The sequence below is a fragment of the Anguilla anguilla genome, chromosome 1 (genome assembly GCF_013347855.1).
Source record: "Anguilla anguilla isolate fAngAng1 chromosome 1, fAngAng1.pri, whole genome shotgun sequence".
Classification (NCBI taxonomy): Eukaryota; Metazoa; Chordata; class Actinopteri; order Anguilliformes; family Anguillidae; genus Anguilla; species Anguilla anguilla.
The window spans coordinates 23,709,050-23,734,893 of NC_049201.1; the positions used below are offsets into that span (position 1 = coordinate 23,709,050).

General features: G+C 38.5%; 2 protein-coding genes across 12 annotated transcripts in view; both read left to right on the forward strand.

Annotated features, from left to right (window-relative positions):
• The window catches only part of LOC118229604 (1-phosphatidylinositol 4,5-bisphosphate phosphodiesterase beta-1), a 70,554-nt gene extending 63,246 nt beyond the window's left edge, over positions 1 to 7,308 (forward strand). The window contains exon 32 of one of the 4 annotated variants that reach the window (XR_004765698.1): positions 3,537 to 3,591. Coding sequence is in view for 2 of the 4 variants with exons in the window: in XM_035421718.1 (XP_035277609.1) it covers positions 3,537 to 3,803 (267 nt within the window). In the remaining 2 variants the exon portion in view is untranslated. Of the gene's footprint in view, positions 1 to 3,536 lie in introns of all 4 variants that reach the window. The other 3 variants (XR_004765700.1, XM_035421723.1, XM_035421718.1) reach the window with 3 other exon arrangements.
• Positions 7,309 to 9,062: 1,754 nt separating this feature from the next.
• Positions 9,063 to 25,844, forward strand: part of LOC118229574 (1-phosphatidylinositol 4,5-bisphosphate phosphodiesterase beta-4) — a 46,904-nt gene continuing 30,122 nt past the window's right edge. For 5 of the 8 annotated variants that reach the window (XM_035421640.1, XM_035421677.1, XM_035421686.1 and 2 more), the window contains exons 1-6: positions 9,063 to 9,257; positions 22,699 to 22,750; positions 23,283 to 23,383; positions 24,395 to 24,475; positions 25,081 to 25,140; positions 25,512 to 25,655. In XM_035421640.1, the coding sequence (XP_035277531.1) occupies positions 23,300 to 23,383; positions 24,395 to 24,475; positions 25,081 to 25,140; positions 25,512 to 25,655 (369 nt within the window). In that variant the 5' untranslated portion in view covers positions 9,063 to 9,257; positions 22,699 to 22,750; positions 23,283 to 23,299. Of the gene's footprint in view, positions 9,364 to 22,698; positions 22,751 to 23,282; positions 23,384 to 24,394; positions 24,476 to 25,080; positions 25,141 to 25,511; positions 25,656 to 25,844 lie in introns of all 8 variants that reach the window. The other 3 variants (XM_035421649.1, XM_035421667.1, XM_035421659.1) reach the window with 3 other exon arrangements.

Consider the following 25,844-nt stretch of genomic DNA (forward strand, 5'->3'; position numbering starts at 1 on the left):
TCCTTTCGGTAGTTCATTTTAGAGTATCCATTACATGTACAAATTTTAACCACTAGAGGTCCCAGCACACAGAACAACATAATTAATTATTATTTTTTATTTCCAACATTGTATTCTTATATCAAACGTACGTGCTACAGATCCTGGCTGCACATTGCAGTGCATACTCATATTCTCACAATATGACACCTTTTTATTTTTTAACTTTTTCACTTTTTTTACACAATTTCCGTGCCACTGTAGTTAGAACTGTCCCGTTCAGGTAAAGAAGAAAAAAAATATTCGTAAACTGAACACAGAGGAAGGGATAATTACAATACCTATTGCCATTTAAAGATTGCTACTCTGAGAGGTATACAGTGATCATTATTCGTAATCACATTCTTTGCTTTTATAAAAGGGTATTTTTTATACATTTTGCTTTCACCATGTAGAAATCACAGCAATTTTTATACATAGTCCCCCTATTTCAGGGCACCATAATGTTTGGGACAAAAGGCTTCACAGGTGTTTCTGATGAGTCGGGTGTGTTAAGTTTCTTCCTTAGGGCAGGTATAAGAGCTTATAGTCTTGATTCTAGGCTTTTGTTTGCCTTTTGAGCCTGTTCTTGACGTTTGTTAACACAAGGACTAGAGTTGTGCCAGTGAAAGTCAATGAAGCTATTATGAGACTGATAAACAGTCAGAGACATAGGCCACACCTTAAGCTTACCAAAGTCAACAGGTTGCATTGTAACATTATTTAGAAGAACGAGAGCACTGGTGAGCTCAATAATCGCAAAGGGCCTGGCAGGCCAAGGACGACCTCTACAGATGATGATATAAGAATTCTCACTAATGAAGAAAAAACCCCAAACACTCTTCAGGAGGCAGGTGTGAATATCTGAAACATGGTGGTGGGAGTGTTATGGTTTGGGCATGTATGGCTGCCACAAGCACAAGTCTCATTTGGCTGTCTTCATTAATGATGTAGCTGCTTATTGCTGCAGCAGAATGAATTCTGAAGTTTAAGGAAGCACCTTATCTGCTCAAGTTTTAGCAAATGTATTCAAGCTCATTGGGCAATGCTTCATCCTACAGCAAGACAGTGATCCCAAACATACTTTTAAAGCAACAAAGGTGTTTTTCAAAGCCAGAAATAATGGATAATTCTTGACTGGCAAAGCAATTCACCCAAACGGAATCCAACTGAACATGTGTTTCTTATGATGCACAGAAAACTTAACAAGCAACTAGCCCCCAAAACAAGGAGGATCTGACGATGGCTGCAGTTCAAGCCTGGCAAAGCATCACCTGAGAAGATACTCAGAATTGGTGATGGCCTGTGGGTCACTGACTTTAACCAGTCATTGCATGCAAAGGATACGCAAAGTACTAAACATGACTACTTTCATTTATTTTATATTAATATTTCCCAAATATTATGATGCCCTGAAATAGGGACTATGGAAAAAAGTGCTGTAATTTCTCAATGGTGAAAATAAGGTGTATAAAAATATGCTTAAATAAAAGCTGGGAATGTGAATTGTTTGATTACAGATACAAATCTGTGGAGTGCAGAGCCAAATCAAGAAAAAATATGTCTTTGTCCAAATTGTTATTGAGCTCAAAGTAATTAGGGAGCGGCCATCTCAGGTTAGGTAAAAGGATGTGCAGGATCGTATTTACTTAACAGAAGCCCTTATACAGAGTGACCTACTTCACATGCATTCTCGCATTGTATGCCTTTATACAGCAGGATGTTTACCCAAGCAGATCAGGTTAAGTACCTCTCTAAAAGGCAGAGTACAGAAGGTAGTTGGGACGGGCTATCAAGAACCACGTGTTAGCAAGTTGAGTAAAGAGCATCGTCCCAACCTTCGGGGGTGTTCCTGGCATGAGCCGCAAGAATAGGAGGATGCCCCAGGGTCTGTCTGTGCTGTGTCTCTGACAGACAAAGGGGGGGCGAGGTCACATGACTGTCCCCTCCCCCCATTCTCCCTCCACTCAAATTGGATTCACTTTAAATTCATGATATTAAAGAAAAGTGCTGGCAACAGCATCAATTTACAGGATAAGAACATAATTACATGCTGACTACGTACTCTAGACAGATATGGATGAATAATTGGGTAAAGTAGATGAATAAACATAAGATTTACCTGACTCTGTCTTGCATACTAGTTACATACTATCTTAAATACTGGTTATGGCAGATGTGATTGTAATGCCACGGACTAGTTGTTCTTCGAAAGCCTCTATTCATCCTGTATAGCAGGATCACTTCATTCACCACAGCAAATAATAGTGCCTGTGAAATTGAGTACATATAATTCTGTATATTTATCTTATGTGCAATGAGTACAGTCAAATGGCAGACTATTCAATTCTTCCCATTGAAAGATAGGGATCATATTAAACAGACAGAATTTGCATTTGTTGTGTAAATTCAATAAACGTGGGTTCTGTTCGTTTTTTTTATCCTAAACTTAAGTTGCGCGTAAATTTGGAAAACTTGAGCCTAGTATTAGAAGAGATCACTGTCGTTCATCACAGGACACTGTGTTTTTGTGGGGGTAAGCATATACTCACATGCCCCAGCAAACACACGCGCACACACACACGCACGCACGCACACACACACACACTCACTCTTTCTTTTTCTCGTACTAACACAAATACACATTCAGGCACTTCCACACACTTAGACACACACTCTGCCACACACAAGTTGTTTTGTGTGGCACTGAAAAGAGAGTTCTCCATCACTGACATCATTCTTCCCTGCAGCTCTACTTTAATTATCAGACTCCCCTGACATATATTCTGGTAGTTAAACAGTGAAAAGTTAAACAGTGGGAATCAGTTCTGTGGATTTTAAAGATGTGTTGGGCTGGAGGAACAGACCTGAGGAGTCCAAGTCAAGACAAAATATGGATGGTGTAAGCACTCACGTAAAGACAGATTTAGTGTTCACTTCACTGCTGAAGTTCCTTACCACTTAGTGTGTGTTCCCTTTGGATAGCCAGAGACTTTTATTGACATTGCATATTAAATCACAGGGACCCTTGAGTTCTAATGTTAAAAAAATCATAGTGGATCAACGTGCTCAACACAATACACAGTGTGCAGTTGTTTTCTTAAATATTTAATAATTACATGAAAAAATTGATTTTTGTTCCTGGAGAGCTAGAAGTACTAGAATGACAGAGCCTATACAACTGTGATGGTTAAATAGGGGTCAGTCTCTTTGTGACAAATCGATTTATCTGTGAGGGTTCAGTCTGTGAGAGCCTGTGAGTCTTGCTGTGAGTGAAATATCGCTGTAAGGGTCGCAGTCTTTGTGAGGTATCAGTCTCTCAGAAAGTTTTTTGTGGAAATAAAAATTTGCCTTGAATCTTGTAGCCAGTTTTCATTCATGAAAGTTACAGGTCCCACTTGCCTTTTTTTCTGTCATCAGTGTGAAATCAGCCACCCCTTTTTTTCCTGTCCCGGGGAAGGATCCCTTTGGAAGGGGCGGGGCTCCCTGAGGACTGACTGGTTTGGTTCTGTCCACAGCTGCAGACGGAGCTGGACCAGGAATATCAGGACAAGCTGGGTCGGTTGCCAGTGGAGATCCAAGAGTTTGTGCAGGAGGCCACTAGGGGGAAGGCAAGCGAGGATGAGGAGCCCAGCGGCCCCTCTCTGTGTGAGACACTCCAAAAGCCCAACCACAGGGCCAGCCAATTGGAGAACGATATTGAAAAGCCCAACCACAAGGTCAACCAATCAGAGAGTGACACAGCAGAAGACACCATAGAGAAAGCGGCAGACCCGCCGCACTAGACCACCCTGCTGCACCTTGGGCTTGTTTCTGTTTATTTAACCGATATTGTTTTATTAACGTTTTACAGTTTGTTTTTCTTATTAATTTAGGCTACTTGCAGTTTTTCTGGAGCAGGGGTCTTTTACTTATTAAACTGAGATCACAGGAAACTACTTGAATTATCTGACAGAGAGGAACTGTTTACTTTTTACATTTCCATAATGATTGAGTAGTAACCAGTGTGGCCCAGTTCATACTATTGTTCTTTTTACTATATTGGGTCATAGTGACATTGTTTGGGTTTATGTGCAATACATGCTAAAACATTACTTATGATATACTTAAAATACTTTTGATATTGTCATTGTTCTTTATTTAGATAAATGGATCTGCTTCTACCACAGCCTTGCTTGATAAGTTGGTGATCATGGACAGCAGGCTAGGTGTGACAGTCTTGGTGAAGCCAGGTTTTTTGCTTATGTGTGTGTGTGCACATACATACATGTGTGTGTCTGCGTGTGTGCGTATGTGTGCATGCCTGTTTCCCCAAGTGAAAAGCTAAGTGAATTAATCTTCCAGTGGAGCACTGCAGATTCACGCCAGCCCCTCCTGTAACACATTGCTCATATGACACTGTATATTTGCACTGAACCCACAAGGATGCCCACTTTGGTCTGCAAGCCCTGCTCTTTGACATCTTACATCTTTTAAAAGTATATATTTATATGTGTGCTGCTGCTTCTGATGCTCACTCTGACTTTCTCTGCGTGGTACTCAAAATCTTAATTTGCATTTTCCAGTTTTAAAAAATACACGGTTTACTCTATATGATCCTAACAGTTAGAAATCCTTGGTGTTGGGTCTTCTCCAGATTTAGTGGTTTCTGACAGTGTGAGATGTGCATGGGTAAGTACTGTGTGCGTTAGCGTGTGGACACGTGTACAGGTGAACTGTGGAGTCGTATCTGTGATGCTGTTGTGTGGAATGAAGTAGCTTTTGCTTTTAAACGGAACATAGTTCATATACAGCTGAATTAATTAACTGAAATCATGCAACTGCTGTATGTTTGTCTTCAGCAAGCTGCATTGCAGTAAAACAACTTTGTACATATATATAAATAATAACATTTCTTGAAATGGTAACAGTGACGGTAAACCTAAAATGTACAGTCATATTTTGCTCCTCTTTTCTCTTTATACACTTGAAAACTGTAATGTTTTATTTATTTATTTATTTATTTATTTATTTATTTATTTATTTATTTATTTATTCTTTGTTATTTGTTTTGAGAAATTAAATGTTATGACTTGGCTGTCAGTTGCCAGTGGCACACTCTTGGAACTTCAAATTAGTGACAAAAAATGTTTTTGGACTGTTAATGGTGGAGTGTATTTACTTCAGGTAATCCTCACATAATAATTGGAAACAGCCCTGAAGCAAAATATTCCTCTCCGATAGTTTCAATGGGAAGCAAACTCATTCACTGAAAGCGAAGCACCCACATGCACATGTTGGTAACTATAGTGATCTGAGAGCAGCTTCAATTAGATTAACAGTAGTACCACGAAAATGCATTATATGGAATTAAAGTCAATGACAGCCTTTCCTTTTTAAATGCGATGATGTCATTAACCCTTACAGTCACGCCATAGTCTTACCAACTTTTTTCCCTCTCATCTGACAACAGATACTTACTGTCTAATGTTCTGTTGTAGGATTTTGTTTGATACCAGGGAATGCTGTCAAACAAAAGGCAAATGCACTGACTCATGTAGAATACTGGATTGTTCAGAAGATAACTCATAACAGAATGATGAGAACAGGCCATTCAACCCAACAATGCTTGCCATTTTCCTGCCACTAAAGTGTACGTAGTGCTTGGTTTACCTGCAATCTAGGTAGTATCTAACACTGCATCAAGCCTGGTCTTGTAAACCCTCTGAGTTACTGCCTCTACTACATGATACTTCCTAACATTTGAGTGTAAATTACCTTTTGCTAATTTCCTTTTATGCCCCTCTACTAACAGAACTCATCCTGAAGAATCTCTTGCAGTTAATATAGTTAATCCCTTTGATGGGGTCTATTGAACAGACTTAATGATAGTGAAGTTACAAAACAGAAAATAGTTTGTTTACAACTGGAACAAAGCGAGACTTGCACACTTGGTATGTTGTTCCAAAAAATGCAGCACAGTTAACTTTTCAGCTAGCAGGCCTTCATCAAAACAGTCAATGTCACTGATTCTGAAGGCTTGCTAGCCAAAACATTAGCTGTGCTGCCTTAAAGCTTTATTATTTTTTGGAACACTATACTAAGTGTATGAGTCTTCGTTTGAGTTTTAACACTCTTTTGACTACACCTTAGCTATCGGGCTAGTGTGTGTGCATTTCTTCAGACACTACAACAGTCCATTTACAACCAATATAAATGACATGTGGTTGTTCACATAACGTAATTATGAGCTGTATTATTTGGTTTTGGTATCTAATGTGACAAATCAGTGGTAGTTTTGTCTAACTGACCTTTTTTAGCATGCAAGGGTCTCAATTCATGTGCCCTTTTTTCTTTGACAAATTTAAAAAAAGGATTAAATGTACAATACTGATTTTCAATAAAATATCTAAAAGTAATAAGTAACAAGTACTACCAGTAACAAGATGATATGTAAAATAAACATTCACTTTCAATAAATTCTGCAGCAGAGTATTAATTCACTATAAACTATTTAGAGGGTTTTTTAATATCAATTTTAAAGAAAACTGCAGAATAGCTGACTTGATTTTTTTGTTGTTGTTTTGATTTTGTTTTATTTTTTTCCTTAAGGCATTAAAAAATTATTTGAAAATTACTTGAATGAGGTTAAACTAATTTTGTGAAAATCAGTTATTTAAATGTTCTTATTGATGTGACAGTTCTGTGCCTTTAAGATTTTGCCATGTTAGATGTCGAATGTAAAATAAATGCATTTTTGAGTGAACTGTCAATGTTTGGAGCCATCAGTTTTAATGGACTGTGCATTTTTTATGTTTACACTAAACTGAGGTCTGCTTGGGATTTACCTTTAGCTAAGTTTTATTTATCAAATGCCATTTTTATTTATTCTTTTGGATAAGTGTTTTTTAAACGTTTATTTATAAATACAGTATACTAGGTTGGTTATGTACATGTTTATTTCAAGTTGTCATTGTATACTTCTGTTGTTTTTTTACACTTCAGATTACAGCATTAAAGTTTTAGTGGCCCCTGTATTGTGATTGGGTCTTGAAATTAATATGGATCTTGTAAAATACATTTAAATGTAAGTGGATATTGTGAGACTGTGATTGGTCTTAACTGCTTATGATGTAATAGCTCTCTAAATAAGTGATTTGACCTTAAGAAAAAAAAAATACATTAACATAAATTTTGTAAAAGGAATAAAAAGTATTCTATGCAATTTTGTGGCATGATAACTTCCATGTTTGATTTAATGTGCTTTCATCATTATTCCAAAGGAAATAATAAAATAAAAATAAAACATCACATTTCCTGTATATATGTAATTAAATTCATAATATAAAATGGCCTTTGTTTGAATTAAAACCATAATAGGCTGCTTTTTTGAGTGTACAACAGCAATATACATTTGCAATCATGTATGTATTATGCAGCTTCAAGAATTTTGGAAGCATGCATTTCCTTTTAGCTTTCACAATCACATTAACTTTATCTAATATATTTTCTAGACAACTCCACATATCAATTTGCATCCAACACAAAATTTATCTTACTGCAGTAATCTTATTTACTTGGCCTGTTTCCATTATTGTTCAAAAACAATTTCCTGAGTTTAAAAATGAGACAACATCTTTAAACGTTTTTCAAGTTTTTATCTCATCCAGTTTAGCACTGTTAGTATTATATTTATAACATGGGGTGGAGTAAACAGCAAACATAGCAAGCATAATGCAGTTCATTACCTGCTGGATGCCTTTAAATGGGCAGTTATGTATAACCTTTGGAACTGGAAGGTCACAAAACTTGGAATGTGACTGGATACACAGAGGACCAGCTACTGATGACAGTTACCAGTGCCTAGCAACCCAGTGAAATTCCTATCTAAGAAAGCAGTGCTTTGTTGATCATAAAGAAGCTTGTTCAAAGTGAGACTCAAACATTTTTCAAATGGCACGAACATTGATAAAATAACAGTTCAGCTCATCTCTTCTGTGAATAAATGCAACTGTCTGTGGTATGCCCCATCGATGATCGATGGCCACACGTTTGCATGACTGGAGAGCAATGATAAGCTTCCCCCTCACAACCACATAGGCACAAAATTGGAACTTTCAATGTTTATTTTACAGGACCACCAAATGTTTTACTCCACACACTCATCCTCACATTTACACCACTTGAATGTCCTAATTACCTCTAAAATTACCCTGAAAGGGTTTTTACAGGTGGGGGATGGAGATGATTTACATTTGAACTAATAATTAACCTCAATCTGCTTTTGTTACCCAAGCTAGCTCTCTGAATGAAAGGTCATTGCCAAACTTGTTCCTTGCATTCATGTCCATCAAATGTTAATATCTTTATTTGGAAATGTGCATGGTTGGACTGGCTTTAACATAAAATCTGTCTACTATCGTAATTAAAATTATTTCAGGCAATTCGGGGTTGAAGAGACAATAGTTTATTATGAATTGTAAAAAAAAAAAAGAGTGTACAACAATGCCACTTTGACATTGTTTAGTCAATGCAATCATCTGCTTATTGGTGGAATCTTGCCAATTGTGAAAAACGATCAATAACCCTCCACTACTCACTCCCAGGGAAACCCCAGAGTTCCTACAGATTATTATACTTGTTTTAAAAAATCACATATTCTCAATATGACACACTATCTAGGATGTACATTTCTCCAAAAACACAAACAATTCTATTCACAAGTGGGTTACAAATGACTACACTACACACAATGCACTATAACAATTGCAACATATTCTAAGGGCCCACTGGCAGAAATAAAGAAGGAAGCTTGCTTTGAAATTTACTACACTAATGCACATAGCTACTGCAATTTGTGTGATCATATGAAAATTAACGGGTATTTTTACGACCTAATAAATGAAAATGGCGCTTGTATTGAAGTACTATTTCAAGTTTTGTAAAGTAAATTTAAACCCACAGGCGTGGTTATGAGGTAACTACGACTATCCGTCACGCATGTAGTTTGGCTGTCCTGCACCAACTCAAGCCACTGCATCGTTAATATGTTACAAGCCCTATTCTGATCATTGCCGCCCGCAGCCTATTGCGCGCAACACACTATACTTGCTGATTGACAGCAGTGTGCGCGCTTCCTTGTTTTATCCGCAAGAACAGAGGATCCCTAGTACTCCGTTCTCAGAACAAGCTCAAGCTGTCATTCATCCACGCTGCCAGGACGGGTCCAGTCATTCACTGGTGGAAGGGCACTTGAACGGGTAAGCGGAGGTCACCGGGAACAACGCAGCCGGCCACTGGAGAGTATCCACACAGAAGCTTGCTGTGTTCGCACCGATATTAAAACGCAGGCGTATCGCTGCGGATGTAAGCAAATCTATACTGTTATATTATTCGCTTGCTTGTAGCCTATACTGTCTGCAGCCGCAGTCCTATATACTCGATGCTGGGACACTTCTCAGACCTGAGAGGATGATTACTTGTGGACAGGGGAAATGGCCTTATAGCTTCAAGCATGTTAAATTGCAATTAAGCATACGTGACTGAAATAGCTAAGGATTACTATCCACATTTGCAAAGGTTGCTACACATGGTCCTGGTCGTATGGCGATAGGACAGCTAAAGCAGAACCTCTTTTTCGACAATATTACTTATCTTAGGGACAGGCTTGTGTTTGAACGTTTGTGCGATGTATTGCAGTAACCCAAGTTATGGCATGTAGCTAGCTTCAGGTTTCTTTCGAGGTGAGCACTTCTAGTATCACCATCAACCAGTCACAAAAAGCATGTCTGTCTAGGGCTAGCTAGCAAGGTAAAGTAGTTTTCTGTATGTCAAAGGCTATGGCTAATGGTTAGCTTACACGTCTCAACAAATTTCTTTTTTCTATTATAATTTTTTTTCATTGGTAGAGGCTTTTCCTCCAGTTCACCAGGTCTTGTTAGGCTCAGGTTTGCAAAAAATGATTTACTGTATTGGTTAGCGAACTAGCTATAGGCTAATGATTGCCAGGGAAATGTGGCTGTTATTTATAACCTTGCGCTAGCTGAATGCATTTAAAAATTCCCAAGCCGATTTTAGGGCTATACTCCCATTTTGCTTTATGCAGTGACTTTTATCATTAACTGTCTTCGTATATGTGGTTATTTGTGCAATGACAACGTAGTTTTCTGTCCCCTAAGGCAGGCAGCTCTTCATGTAGCGCGCGTGGTACTCTCAGATGCCCTCTATCACGTCCCGTTTTCATTACTGATAAAACAGCACTCAGAGCAGCTCTGACTCCAGCTTTTTGTCTTAATAAACGTGCACTGAAAAAAACGAACAAACATACTGACAGCCAAGTTTTGTATTTTCATAACAACGTGAAAAATATTAAGATATATTTTTTAAATAAAATAAATTATCTGTGTGAATATACAGATAATTTATTTATACTATAAAATGGATAGTACCTGCTAAGAGTGCTTTTTAGAAAATGCTACCGATATGCTGATTTTGCATTGCTGGTATAATAAATATTCCAGGTATACAACATCAAATAGACCTTAGATTTCTTGTGTCTCTTTGTGTTAATGTTGTTAAATTAATAAAAGTATTAATAATACTTTTTTAACAATAAAATTGATTTAGGTAATTGTAGGCTATATGTTATTAATAAATATATTAGCCTGCAGTAGTATTTGCTTCTAACCTTTCTAACCTTATTTTTGTGACATTCCTTGTAAAACAAAGCCATGCCTGATTCCACATAGTTAATCTATACACTTGCACCATAACAGATGTAAAGATTCAAAACCCTGTTTTAAAGGCATTTACAGATTCAACAGGAATTATTACTTAAAAACAAAAAAAAAAGTTTGTTTGTTTTTCTTCAGGAAACCTAAAATTTTTCTCAGGAAACCTGCCATTCAGATAAGAGCTACCTAGATGGGTCAACGAATGGCTGGTAAGGGTCTAGTTATAGTGTCCTTAAAGGTCCAGGAAACTGGATTCAAACGTTGGTTATATTCCCTGAAAGTGACTATTGATTGTCTTCTTAATATTTCTTTAAAGTTTTTAACCCAGTTATTACCATTAAATTGTAATAAAGACTATTAGATTATTGTGACATGTTCAACAGATACGGACAGGGTGGGCGTGTATCCTGCGCTCATTAATTTTCATATCCATTACTCACATCATATGTAAACCATTCCTCATCACTTGGTTAGGTTGTTTTGTGCAGTTACATTAGACTACCGGACAACAAGGAAGAAAACAAAATAAACTAGGCTTTACCATCGTATAGGCTAGTTAAACCTACAGATCATTCAGCGTGTAATAACATTAACTGAGCTACTGTACGCTACCATTAGACTTGACAGCAGTTTCAAACTCCTGACAAAACACTAGAATAAAGTAAGGCTTCGATTCCACATATCTAAGCTTAAAAGCTATAAATTAAATTATTCCTAGGTAAAGGTAGGCCTACTGCAACAGCCTGTCACTAGCAGCAACAGTTGGGAGGGAGGTGAAGGGAGGGAAGGCACTGTCTCATGCACCAGTGCCAGCTTTTTAGCAAAGCCACATTGTTTTTGTAGAAGGTGAATTCCTTCTAGTTAAAATGGGCCCTACAAGTATTAACTGTTGGGGTTATTGCAATTTTTCAGTGCCTGCGGGCTTCCAGAAATTAAACACATTTCTCATGGGTCACTTCATTTCTTGGAAAAGAAAAAGTGTATTGGTTTTTTTGAATCCAGAGGAGGTGCAATGCTTAGGCATGTCCAGCTTAGTTTATTATTATTATTATTAATTACATTTATATAGCACTTTTCTAAATGCTCAAAGTTTGCCCACACAAAAGTGGCAAGAGCATCATTTAGGCTACATATTACAAGTATGAAGGATGTCTCCAGTATTAGTGTTTTTTTTTTTTTTTTAGTTATGTACATTGTACCCAACTAACCCCTCCCACTGAAAACCTGGCATTTAGTCAAGGGGGAAAGGAAGACAATCTTGGCACAAGTTTTTCTACATTCATTTTTTTGTTGTTGTTGCAAGAACCATTTTAGAAGGTAAGCCTAGAGTCTAGAGGTTTTTCATTAAATTAACCTGAAATTGTTTGGCTTAAAATTTGGCAAATTGATCACTGCTGACGGAAACACTCGTAGTCACCCTGGAAGATTACTTCTGTGACGCATGACGTCATAAGGGGAACACAAACAGCTCTCCTATTATGCCTGTATGTTGAAAAGATGACAAAATTGGACAGCATTTGGTTGTAAAGATTAGAGAAATGGACAGCATTGAAATATTTGATTCTGAATTAAAGGACATCGTCAGTGACTTCAAGAGTCTGTAGAAGACATACTCGCTGATCCTGATACCGCAACACAGCCATTCAGCTATGAGTCTGAGGTGTAGGAAAATTCACTTTTTAGCTATTCACTTTTTAGCTTACCCAGATACATACGAGAAGACCAATTGTGTGTGTCCCTGTGCATCCAATATGATAGAATATTAGACAATATAGGGGGGGGGGGCATGTTAGGCATTTATAACGTGATTTGTGTGATGTAGCTTGTACAATACTTGACCACACTATATACCAAATACCCAAAAGTATGTGGACACCCCTTCTAATTAGTGGGGTTGGTTACTTCAGCCATACCCAGTGCTAACAGGTGCATAAAATCACGCATACAGCCATGCAATCTCCATAGCTTATTGACTTTCAATGTGGCACTGTCATAGGATGACACTTCTCCAACAAGTCAGTTTGTCAAATGTCTGCCCTGCTAGAGCTGCCCCGTTCAACTGTAAGTGCTGTTATCGTGAAGTAGAAACATGTGGGAGCAACAACATCTCATCCGCGAAGCAGTAGGCCAGCTAACTGGTTGTATAGGAGACTATTTGTCATTGTCCAACAGACTCCGAAATGACAACTACAAGCTACAACATCTGCTCTTATGTCACTACAGCATTTTCCATTACACTAAATCGAATTAAGATCTACTGTAATCCACATCTAGTGAGCGAATTAGTCTAGCATCATATGTCGATTTAACTTGTTTTCCATCAGTATTGTCACAATAACTTTCTTATGTGCATCAATTTGTAGCAATATAGGCTAATTCTTTAATGGACAAGGGCTAGCCATAGCTAATTTGGCAGTATCTGACCTCCTCTCTATATAATGTCTCAAAATAGGTGATCATTCTGAAGATTGCTGAAAAAGAGAGGTGGGGCAAAAAGAGTAAGTGATTTGATCTTTTGGGGCTTATTTATTGACTGTTTCAATAAAATTACGTTTTTTTTACATGAATCATGAACTAGGACAACTTCTTTCATTTGGCTGGTGTATTTCATTTTTTGTAATTCGGTACCCTTTAAAATATTTCTTGGCCATTTGTGAATGCAAAATATTAAAGCAACACATCAGCAAAGATTTCGCAGATTTTGGTTTCCTGGACCTTTGTGGAACTGGAGCAGGGTTGCCCAGGACTCGCTGGAATATTATGGCAGAAGAATGACTATTATATGATAACGACTGTAATGATGCATCTCATTTACACACCACTTGGTCGAACGATTAGCACTTTGAAGCAAATAAACACAGATGTAGTGTGTGAGTAAGAGAAAAATAAATGTTTGCAGGGTTAATGTGCAGACAGCCTTGCAGCCGTGGTCAGAAATCTAATGACAGAAATGGAAGTACACTTGGGCTGTATAGACTAACTCAATTTGTGGCAATAAAGAAAATGGGAAACAGGAAACACTGAAACATGAGCTGGGAACACATTTTGTTTGCTACTGGATTAGATTTTGTTAGTAATGCGTTTACTTACTTTAAAATATGTATCTTATAATTGCAGGATGCAGAACAAATCACTAGATATAAATGAGCATATGAAAATTAAACATAAAAGCCTTTTTAGAGAACAAATAAACCAGAGGAAAATGATCAAACTTTGCCATTATTGGGCCACTGTAGATTAAAAGATAAATGATAATGACAGTTAATGTGCAAAACTGTAAGTAGGCCTTTGTTTTTAAGCAAATAATACCTTTATCTTTTCTAAACACATTTATCATGATACCTTAGTTTCTTGTTATAATATTATGCAATGGAGTGACACATCTTTAAACGAAATACCACCAACCTCTTGTCTGTTCAAGCACAAGTTGAATAATAGGATATGATGAGATATGGGGAGGTTTCCTTTAGCTGGGAAGATAGTATGGCATCACTTTTGATGACCACACTATATATGTAGCATGAAAAGTATAAGATTGATATTATTAGCTTTTTTCAGTTCACAATAAGGTGCTCATCTAGGTAATCAAGAACACAAATGAGCTTTGTGTACACAAATACAGCTGCACTCCAGACATTTGTAAGCAGAACTTCAAATATAGGCCTAATTGGGGCAAACATCACTTTTGATAAGACACATAAGTTGCAATATATGGAAACAAAACACAAGAAATACTTCTCACCTTTCAGGTTCTGGAAAAATGAAACACATTTCAACACAGGCATGTTGATATATCGGTTTATAACGGATAACGAATACTGTGATGTGAATTGACATGTTTTATAGGCAGGTCAACCTCGGTGTGTTGTAGCAGCAGCCTTGCAGGAAAAGAAAGCCAAGTCAACAGACAAAACCTGTCGGGGAGGGTTAAGATCTTAAGGCTAAAGCACTGGCTTGCAGTCAAGTATGGATGTGCAAGTTAAGTACTGAAAACATAATGCGCTCCATGAGTCAAGGCTCAAAATATTTATATAGGCTGTATGAGCCCTGGAGCAATGATTTGGCAGTGTTCTGTAGATAGGTAGTTGACATATGGAGCAGTTCTTGTTTTTTTTTTCATTGTTTTTCATTTAAGTCATATAGTTGGATGCTAAAGAGTCTTAACTTACTTGCATAGCGTGAGAGGGTCCGCACACTACCATTAATTGCTGTACCTGTTCTCTTGATCTAGTCTGGGATGTGCCGGCCATTTTTATTCACGTTTAATAGTTTTGTCGTTTCCCTTGTAGTGCGACAGGTACAACGAGGCGATTTGCCACTTTGGCCAATGAGATTACTGCTCATCTGGTGCAAAAAGAAATGATGCGACTGCAAATGTTAATGACAGATTTTATTTGTAATAAATCCACAATCATACATCATGATAACGTAACGTATTGTACATGACTGTATACTGTAGCTATAAAATCTAAAAGAAGAATAGTTATAGCTATAACATGAAAAATCTAATCCCCCGATTATTGTCAATATTTTTGTTCTGACCTCCAACTCTCTTTGCAGTACAGAGAGTATGTGTTGGCCACGTCAGCCCCTACATGGATTTTTTCTTCTTTTTAATGTGATTCTCTGTGCATGTAAAGACGCTGACAAAAACTGCTGCCAGTTGCTCTTTATCCATGGTGACCCTCTCTTCTTGTTGGCTTCCAATTCGTGGAAACCCTTATCGTTGTTGTATAATGTGTGACCTCACGTCGTATAGTGTGTGCGCAGTTAAGACAGCAAGACAAAAATTGTGGTCGGTAAACGTGAGATGTCCTGTGATGTTAAGACTTAAAATGCCCTGTGGTGTGTGTCTGGCCTTGGCACTGCCTCTCTCTAGTTTGGATGTACATTTGGTCTCTCCCTGTATCTTCTTGTCCTCACTGCACTCATTATTCTATCCGACTAATCCTGAAATTGACAAAACAAGCGAAATATCATCATGTCTGCATCATACATAAAAAAATAATGTAATTAGTGTATTTTGTTTCTTACAATTTAAATAGCAATGCACATAGCACATATAAAAACTGTATAAAAATGTAATAACAAAAAACCCCAGTTTTATTTGACAAAAACATTGAAATAATACTGATGTAGTGTGAATAATTCTCATAATAACTACTTAAATTAGTTGAGACTGTACACTAGAGTGACATGTCAGTCCACTGCTGTGACATGATTTTTGTTACACCAAGAGATATACGGTAGCTGCCACACCAGTGGACAGTTCTGACTTATTCATCATTTTTAGGCCTTGTTGTAATTACTAAGCCTTTGCTTAGGTCTCTGATGGGAATATTCACATACGTGATATTATATTTATAATGTATAATTTTTTATGTCTACTTTTTTTGGCATCACCCCAATGGATTAAAAAATAACCCTCTCCAATGGTGATGCTTGTGCCCTTTAAATGTCATCTGTACTTCCTGGTAAAATTGGATCCTTCAAATCAAAAAGGTTGTTCAAGTAAACACTTGTTCTTTAATAACAATATTGTATCACACCAGAGGATATAGGCTTTTGAACTGATGGACAAAGTTGAACTATTCTGTACTTTCTTGTTGTTATATGCACTTCTTAAATTTATAAAAATAGACATCTGTGAAATAATTTCTTCCTTATTTTGTGTACATGCAAAGGATTTTTATTCTTGGAAAAAAGTCTTATCTTATGTTGTGATACCCATAACTGGACATGGATCTTTGTGGTCTAACAGTGGGATTGTATAGGCCTAACATTCCATAAATCTTGTTTGATATTTTAGTATGTCTAAGCATCCAGTTTGGCCTTTTTACAACACCAAGCCTAATTAAAATGTGACAATTCAAATTTAGTCTCTCTCATGAAATGAACAATCCTGTCTTAGGTTTTTATTTACAAAATGAGGAACTTTACATTTGACAATATTTCACTATCCAGGTGTCTACTCAATTATGGATTAAACTCCTACAATTCTCCTTTGTACAGTAAATGTTCTCTGAACGCCTGAAATAAGCTTCAGTATGACCTTCTGAATGTATTGCCACTATGCAAAATGATTGATTGGGGCAGCTTACAGGACAGCAAGCAATATTTTGTGGTTCTGTGACAGTTTGTAATCAGCAACGTCACCAAAAAGATCTTTATGATAGTGTCCTTGTCCCTGTCCCTGCCCCTGTTCCTTTTCCTTGCCCTCTACAGAAATGTACTCACCAGGCAGGATTTCCATGGCACTACTGCACAAAGCCCTAAGTATTCTGAAACTGAGCCCAAAGATCATGTTAGATGGGATAACTGTTTCAGTGGGAAATAGTGAATTCCTGAACTACCTCTATATGCTGTATCTCTTCATTAAGGATTGTCACTGCACCACTACTGCATTTTTTTATTATTATTAAAAAGTATTATATTTTAAGAACTACATATATAAATAAACTACAGATCACATGACATGTGGCATATGAAAGCTCAATCAGAAGTGGCCACGTGATGGCAAAGCCTGACAGTGAGAGAGCTGTGATAATCTGTCCTCTCTGGGATTAAGGTGAACAGTATTAATGTGATTCACAGTTGAAAGGAGTGGAAGTGACAGGTCACTGATTATAATCTTCTCCTACAGAAATTGTTCTGTGCTCTTTTGTGTATCTCGGTCTGTCAGAGAGGATCTGTGCATGATTAAAGCGCGGGGATTCTAATTAAAATGCGGGCTCTGCCAGTGAAAAGATTTTCTCTTCAGGTCAAACAGAGAGAAACTGGCAAAAATTTTCATACCCTGAAATTTAACATGTCTGTGTATGAGATTAAAGAATGGCTTATTTTATTTTTAGCCCTTACACTACAAATCTGTCGGGTACCCATCTATAGCATCCTTGTGCTGAAACATTAGCGCAGCAAATTCAATCAGTGGCACAGAATTTGAGCCATCGGGTGTACGTTTGTATGTTTTTGGACAGTAAGCATGCTATTAAAACATATTTTTAATGTAATTGCCTCTTTAAAAATCTGCTAATTGGTGACCAGAGGTTTATTGTTACTTAGTGATTGTATTGGATGATTTATAGACAAGTTTGACTGCCTACTGATTTAATTGGTTGATGTACTTTGATTGCTTATTGATTCTACTGGTTAATGTATGATGAACTTTGATTGCTTATTGATTTTATTGGCTGGAGCTTAACGAACTTTGAGGTCATTCAGACCATGATTGAACCTGGTTAGTGTGCACAGGGCTAATCAGTCCTAGTGCACACGGATATTAAAATTATTATTATTAAGGTCTAATGGTGAATTCAAGCTACCTATTTGCTAGTGGTCTGTGCAGTAGAGGTGTCTGGGCGATGGACTGCACCATGAATATGGCATGAATATTTTACATTAATTTGCACTGTAAATAATTTATTTGTTTTTTCACGTTATGAGCTCTTCCAACATCCCTTTGCTGTACTGTAGCACTGTTTCCTGTAGCTTATTTCCTTTGCAGAATTTAATTGACTTCCTGATTCATACGACTTTCAGACAGAACCCCGGTTTGGCTGGAAATGGAAAAATGAATCAACCGCAGACTGTTCGCATAAATGAAGTGTTTCTCATCCAATCTGCGCAGCGCAGGAGATGATGAAAGTGCCTCATAAAAGTTCCGGATTTCATAAAAAGCGGCATTTTTTATGAAATGCGAAGGTAATTTTGGTCACAGAGAAGTCAGATGTGAAATACAGTACAGTGCTGAAATGTGCAGCGTGCTCTACTGTAAAAGTGAGGCTTTGTTTATTCTCTGCGGGAGTGTGAGTGTTGTGGTCACACCCTGTTAATAAACATCCTCTTGAAGAGAGATGATCAGATGGACAGTGTGAGAGAGCTGGGTTGATTATATTGCCACTGGGAAATCGCTAATGTTTGTATCTAAAAGTTGCACTCTCCTCCAGTGCAGAGTCCCCACTGCTACATACTGAGGGACCACCAGCAAGCCTAGTTTTTCCAGGTCTCCCACCCGAGTATTGAAGCCCAACCCTGCTTAATGGAGCCCGGAGCAGGATAAGCAGTGGTAAAATTCTGGCTGCAGGATATCCCATTCTTTGTTGACAGTGCCGCTACAGTAGTGACAGTTGCTATGGAGCTATCTGTCAGTTTAACTTGCGTACAGTAGGCTGTATGTACAGTATAGCTATTATTCAGGTATAATAGGTCCCAGATGCATAATTCATACACTGCTTGTTTTGGCATAATCAGTTCATCATTTATGAGATATGAGAAAAACATGGAAAAAGACAGCCGTCTCAGCAGGAATAAACTCATTTAAATAATGCATGAATGCACTCTGGTGCTCAGTCTTCCTCATTGTGTATTTTATGAAAAACTCCTCAATCAATTGCAGGCAATTTGTTGGTTTCAAGGATAAGCATCTTCAGCAATCACAAATCAGTAAATTAACCAGTTGACCATTTCTTAACAAGTTAAGAAATGAACGCAAATCACATCAGCCATATTGCTGTGCATCCACTAGTCATTCTGTAGCTCTGATGTAAGGGAAACAATGAGAGCATTGTCAGACCCAAGCACTATACCCCGTAGATGCATAGGATCCATTCATGCACACATTGAGGCTGTTTGTGGTTTTTATTACCAGGATGACCAGAGCTTGATTTTAGAATGTGTCACATGACAAAAGGAAGTGACTGGTGTCTCCCCTACTACTGCTTCTAACAGTGTGTATGACTCCAGTGTCACGCTCGAGTCCCGGAGGGCCACATTGCAGGTTTTTGCAGTTTCCTATCAATCAGAGTCCAGTTTAGGCCTGAAATAAGGTGTGTGGAATCATTTGCCGATCCTTGACTTGAATGTGTCTCTTAAGAAGTGCTGAAACAAACTGAAAACTGCCAGACAGGACTGAAGTTTGACACCATGGTACATGATATGGCTGTGATTTTTTTTTTTTACATATTGTATGCTATTTTGCACATTTAAAAGAAGAAGACAACTGCCCTGTACTTTGGCTAAAGCCGCAGCCTAGATTGAAGTCTGATGGTGAACTTTACAGGCTTTACCTTGAGCACACTGATAATGAAATAGCCACACTTTCTCAAATATTAATGATGCAAGGTAGATGCATAATACATAATACATGTTTGCTGAACAATTAACATTTTATATAAAATCATTTGCACCACAGAATTTCTTAATTACCTAATGAATCAATAATTATATTTAGAGAACTGGCAGTTGTCTTCCTAATTTGAATCCTCTCCAGTTCAGTGTGTCCCCAGGAAAGCATGCAGCCAGCCATTGCCCCTGGTTCGACTAGTCCATCTGAGCTGCACAGATACTCTGCTGGCAGGCTGCAGGACTGCCGCGGCTACCGCTGGCTGACTGAAAGCACCCAATCGGAAGAGTTGCTGTTGAACGGTGAGGTGGGGGCATACTGAAGCTGTCTGATCATGAGGGTGCATCAGTGCTCTGAGAACAAAAGGACACACGCCTTTGCGAAGCCCTCTTATTGGCCTTTCTGTATAGAAACACATTCTGTGATGGTGGGTGGCTCTCAGTGAGATTGCGCTGACTACTGTGATCTGATAGACAGCCCAGCTTGTTTCCTTCAAAAAGAGCGTGAGCAGGGGCTCCTGTTTCGTCACTGAGCATTATTACCCTGTTTGCATCATTATGACTATTGTATGTTTGATTTATGTAGCATAATATGATCTCACTGGGCTGCCATTTTGTGCCAGATTGGTCGCCAAACATCAAGTTAGGTGAAGAGGGAGTTGGCAGGAATTGCTAATTAAGCAACTGATCAGGTGGACAGTGTTTGAGAACTGAATTGATTACATTGCCACTGGGAAACCACTAATGTTTGTATCTGGAAGTTGCACTGTCCTTCAGTGCCAAATACACACTACTACATGCTGAGTATTGATATTTATTCAGTACAGAGGGAATACCAGCAAGCCTTGTTTTTCCAGGTCTCCCAACCAATTATTGAAGCCCAAACCTGCATAATGCAGCCAGGAGCAGGATAAGTGCCCCTTTATGTTGTGGATTTTTCCCCCATTGCCTGCTTGTCTTTCCTTGTCTTTCTGCCTGTCCTGTCTTGCCCACAAGTGCTCATATAATGTGGAAAAGTATGCTCCTGCTAAATTGAAAACCTTGGATGTTGATTATAATGGATATCTTCTCTGGGTTTAACCATAGTTGGTTTTGCTGCACATAGCCTACCACTCGGCACACACTCAGAGACAGTCACTATTGCTGAATCCTGTGGGCACTTCATTATAGTCTTGTGTGCATGCACTGTAGCTATGGCCTACATTTAGGGCAACTTGCGGCAATGACGATTATTGTGAATAATTCCCTTCCCCAGGGTGGTTTAAGATGGAGAAGGGAAGTTGTGATTGTGAGACTATGAATTATTTATTCATTCAATAAAGCATTGACCCGTGACAGGACCGTAATATGAACTGCGGCCCAACGGTGCTGTCCGGATTTTAGAATGTGTCACGTGACTAAAGCAAGGAACTGGTTTCTCCCCAGGTACTTTTTGTATGACAATCAGTACGATTTTAGGCCTGAAATAAGGTGTGTGAACTCCTTAGCCACATACTCTTTTGCTGAAACACTGTAAAAACCAGAAGAGCCTGCGCCCTCCAGGACTTAAATCTGACACCTTGGCACATGATATGTTTTCTTTTAGCCTACTTATTGTGCATGCTATGCTGCACATTTAAAGAATTAAAGACAATTTCCATGTAATTTTGATAAAGCCGCAGTCTAGGTCAGAGCCTAGTTCACCCTGAGCACACTGATTATGAAGTAGCTGCACTTTCTCAAATGTTAGTGACACAAGGCGGATGCATAATACATATTTGGTGAACGAATAATATTTGACATTAAATATTTGGCACTGTATACATTCTTAATTAGCTAACGACTGCCTTGAGGGTTATCCCATTCAAATGCAAAACTGTGTGGTCAACTTGCATGGGTCTAAATCATTCAGGTATGGCAGGTCTCAGGTGCATATTTCATGCTCTGCTTGTTCTGGCATTCTATCAAGCGAGTGAAGTCTGGCCTCTCCCGTGTTTGATCAAGCCGTAGATTCCCTTCTCTCCTGTTTCCGCGTGTTTGGTCATGTCTCCCCTGAGTCACGCAGGCTGATGAAACATGTATATCATGTGTCCCTCCACCCCTCTGTGTTAATCGGGTTTGTGTTAAAGATGAGCCGTCTGTCTTGTTTCAATGTCATATGGTATAAAACAAGAAATTTACCGTTGTGCATCGGCGCTGCCTGTGATCGGACATGTAAATCACGTGCATACTTACCCCCACAGTGTGTGGCTCCCCTTCGGTGCCCTGATAATTGCTGTAAGAGCCACCGCAGAGATTTTCAGGAAGACATAAATACAACATGGTTTCATTAGCCTTGTTAGTATATGGATATGACCTTGGAGTTCAATCAGCTTTTGTTACTAACTTTGATTTACAAGAAAATGCAAGTTACTTGGTTTTTATCCTGAACATGGTGGTGCAGTGGGTAGCAGTGGGTAGCCTTTGCCTTTCTGAGTAGATTTCGCGTTCTCCCCGTGTCCGAGTGGGTTTCCTCTGGGTACTTCGGTTTCCTCCCATGGTCCAAAGACATGCAGGTAGGCTAATTGGAGACTCTAAATTGCCCATAGGTATGAGTGTGTGAGTGAATAGTTAGCGAATGGTGTGTGAGCCCTGGGATAGATTGGCAGCCTGTCCAGGGTGTAATCCTGCCTCTCGCCCAATGCATGCAGGGATTGGCCCCCAGCACCACCCGTGACCCTGACCAGGTTAAGCGGGTATAGATAATGGATTGACGGATGGCTTGGCAGTTAAAGTTGTAGGATTTTATTTCAATTTTTTAAAATTTTATTTCATAACATCACTGAACAGACTGCTTTGGAGTTACATTTGGAGTATTTTCTTGCACTAGACCGTGAACCCCCAGATGTCCTGACACTAGCCATTGTAAAGCAGAAAAGTCTGTAAGTATCTAGAATATTCTTAATTGTACATAAAATTGCCAGTCAAACACATACATTAAAACTGAATGCTATGAATATACTCCAGAAAGTGAACTGTCCCTTTAACCTCGTCCTGGAATCTGCATAATCCTAATTTAAAAACGAATTTAATTATAATGGTGTAAAATCTCTTTGACAGTCGAAGGAAAGATATTAAAACATGAAGGAATCAGTTCAGTCTGAGACTGTAGGCCCTCAGATAGGATCTTGTCTAGTAGGTAGACCTGCTTATGCGGAAATAAACAGGCAGATTACGAAGGGGAATGCAGTACCCTCCTGGCAGGGGAATGACATAGATTATATCGCATGATTCTTAGCTAATACTCCGTGTATTTCTGTTTATAATGGTTTGATGAATTACATTTCTGAATTCTTCAGTCACTGGGACTCCTATTTCAGACTATCAGTGAAAGTAGCTTGCTGGCTAACTCGGCTAAGTGCTTTGAAGAATTGTCAGAAATATTTTGTGCACTGTCCCATTCCTCTCTCTCAGTGCACGGAGTGACCACCATGGCCAAAGCCTATGAGTTCAGCTGGCAGAGACGCATCCCAGAGTTCATGCAGGAGGGGGCTTCTTTTGACAGATTTGAAGAGGTGAGGCTGTGTTTGCACTTGTGTGAGTGGTTAAAGCCCTGGTAAGTGCCTTGTCTTGTTTCTTGCCTGTGTGCTCTCGGTTTATGAGTCAAATGACTTTCATTGGTTCAGCTGTCATTAAAATTGACAGTGTCGTAGCTGTGCTAACACAGAACATGTACGGCTTATTTGTAACATCATCAACATTGTCATATTACAGGTCTGTTGAGTCAGTCCTGGCCTGGAAGTAATAGACCTGCATCACATTGGAATACACTACCAGCCTATTCTGTACTCTCATAGTTTGGAGTCAGAGGGTGACTTTCTGCATCATAATTGTGCCTGTTTTTGGTCTGATCTTACTGGCTGGAATGTATCTACTCTGTTGAACCTAGAGTGTGCACCTTCTGCCACTCTAGCTTCAACATAGTCACTTTTTCACCTAGAGCACTTCTGCTGCATATTTATGGAGAGATTAATAATTGTAAATTGAATGTTGTCGGTACTTTATGTCGGTAATGACAAAAATGTATGGTTACTTTGTACATGCTAATATTATGCAGTTGTTTTTTGTAAGTATCAGCTCTATATAATGTCACTGCAATTAATTGTCTTTGTTCTTGGAGAGAGAGATTTGTGGGAGTTGTTCATTTTACTGTCACTATGCATATTTTTTGAATGGCACATATTGGTGGTATTGTAGTATGCACATCTGTATTTGCATATGTGTATTTCATACTGGATGTAATGAGTTGCTTCCCTGATGTTTTATGATGTTTATACCTCCCTGCTACCTGCAATGAGTTCTCCAACATAATTTTATTGCAGTTTTTAGGTTCATCTGGGAAGGAAATTGTATTTTGTAACATTTTATTCAATTTGTTTCTCCGGTTGTGCTTGCATTCACCTCAGTTTTTGTTGAAGAAACATGCCTGCATAAACCAATACATACTATTACCATCTCACTGCCTTATGTGTATAGTGAATAATTTAACATAATAATAAAACTATCTCTGATTGGTGCGTTTACAGGATCCCTTTGTCTTTGAGCCAAACTGTTTTGTGAGAGTGGACGAGTTTGGCTTCTTTCTGTCATGGAAAAGTGAAGGAAAGGTAAGGTAGCAGAGACTTCCTACCTGTAGGTGTGTCGCAGGTGCGCATTTGCACTTTGCATTTAACGGTGCATGAGATCCTCCTTCATGGAAAACCTGCCAGCAATGCAAACATTCATGTTGTTTTGTATAACAGTCAAAATTTGCATATAGCACATCCAGTAGCATTACTGTGGTGCTCTTGTCATATTTTTTCTGCATATTTTACTCTCTTAAACATCTGGAGCATTTACAGTATACAATATACAAAATTTTTCACAGAACAAAGAAACCAGTAAAAAAATAAACAATATAGGTATGAGCAATATTTTATGCTTTAATTGAGAAAAGTATGATTTAATACTAATACAGTTTGCTCTGAGTAAAATATTTTGTTTAACAAATAATATTTTTTCCAAAAAGATGTCACAATTACGCACACCCCTAAATAAAATCTCCATGAAAGTGTTACTTTTTAAAGTAATTCACATGGCTCCCATTTACTGTACAGGCATCCCATGGCTTCCTGTTTCACTGGGGTATAAATGTGAGATAAAATATCACAGTTTGAAAATTGTAATGATGTTGAGTGCTGTCCAGTCACTCCTCCAATTTTTGTTACTTTAGGAAGGCCAAGTTTTAGAGAGCTCCCTTATCAACTCCATACGCAGTGCGGTCCTACCCAAGGTAAGATCCCTCAAAATGAATCCTAATACTTACAGGTAGCCATCACTCTCACAGGTAGCCCCATGGGGCGACGCAGAATTGGCAATTGTGTCGCCCATGGTATGGGATGCTTCAGTTGGTTAGGGGTCCGTATTTCATCGCTCTCTAGCGATCCCTGCTGGTTGATTGGGCACCCGTGGACTGCAAGTCAAAGCCACATATGAAAGGTTTGGAAGTAATTATCTATATTTAAGTTTATAATACCCATTAAGATTTGTTTTTTTGCAGAGCACTCACACTCACAGGTAGTCCTCACACAGCGAAAGACCTCACAAGTAAGAGCTCTGAATGAAGGAATGCCTGAGCTTGGGCTCTCTCTTTTCCTCCTGAAGGACCCAAAGCTCCTGTCATGCCTGGAGTCATTGGGACAAGCAGAGAGTGACCTGGAGAACAGAATCATCTGCATATGCAGCGGAACTGATCTGGTCAACTTGAGCTTCATGTACCTGCTGGCGGACAGCAGCCAAAATGCCAAGGTACCTGCCCTCTTCTTACATCACTGGACAGAAGCAGGAAGTGAGTCTTCACTCCACTATCCATTTATTAGTACCAAACAGGAAGTAAAGTGACAAGAATTTAGTTATGACACATATATTATTCAACAGGCTCTTGTTTTCTGGTATGGTATCAGTTATTGGAGAAATTGCTGCTGTCTTTAATCCTAA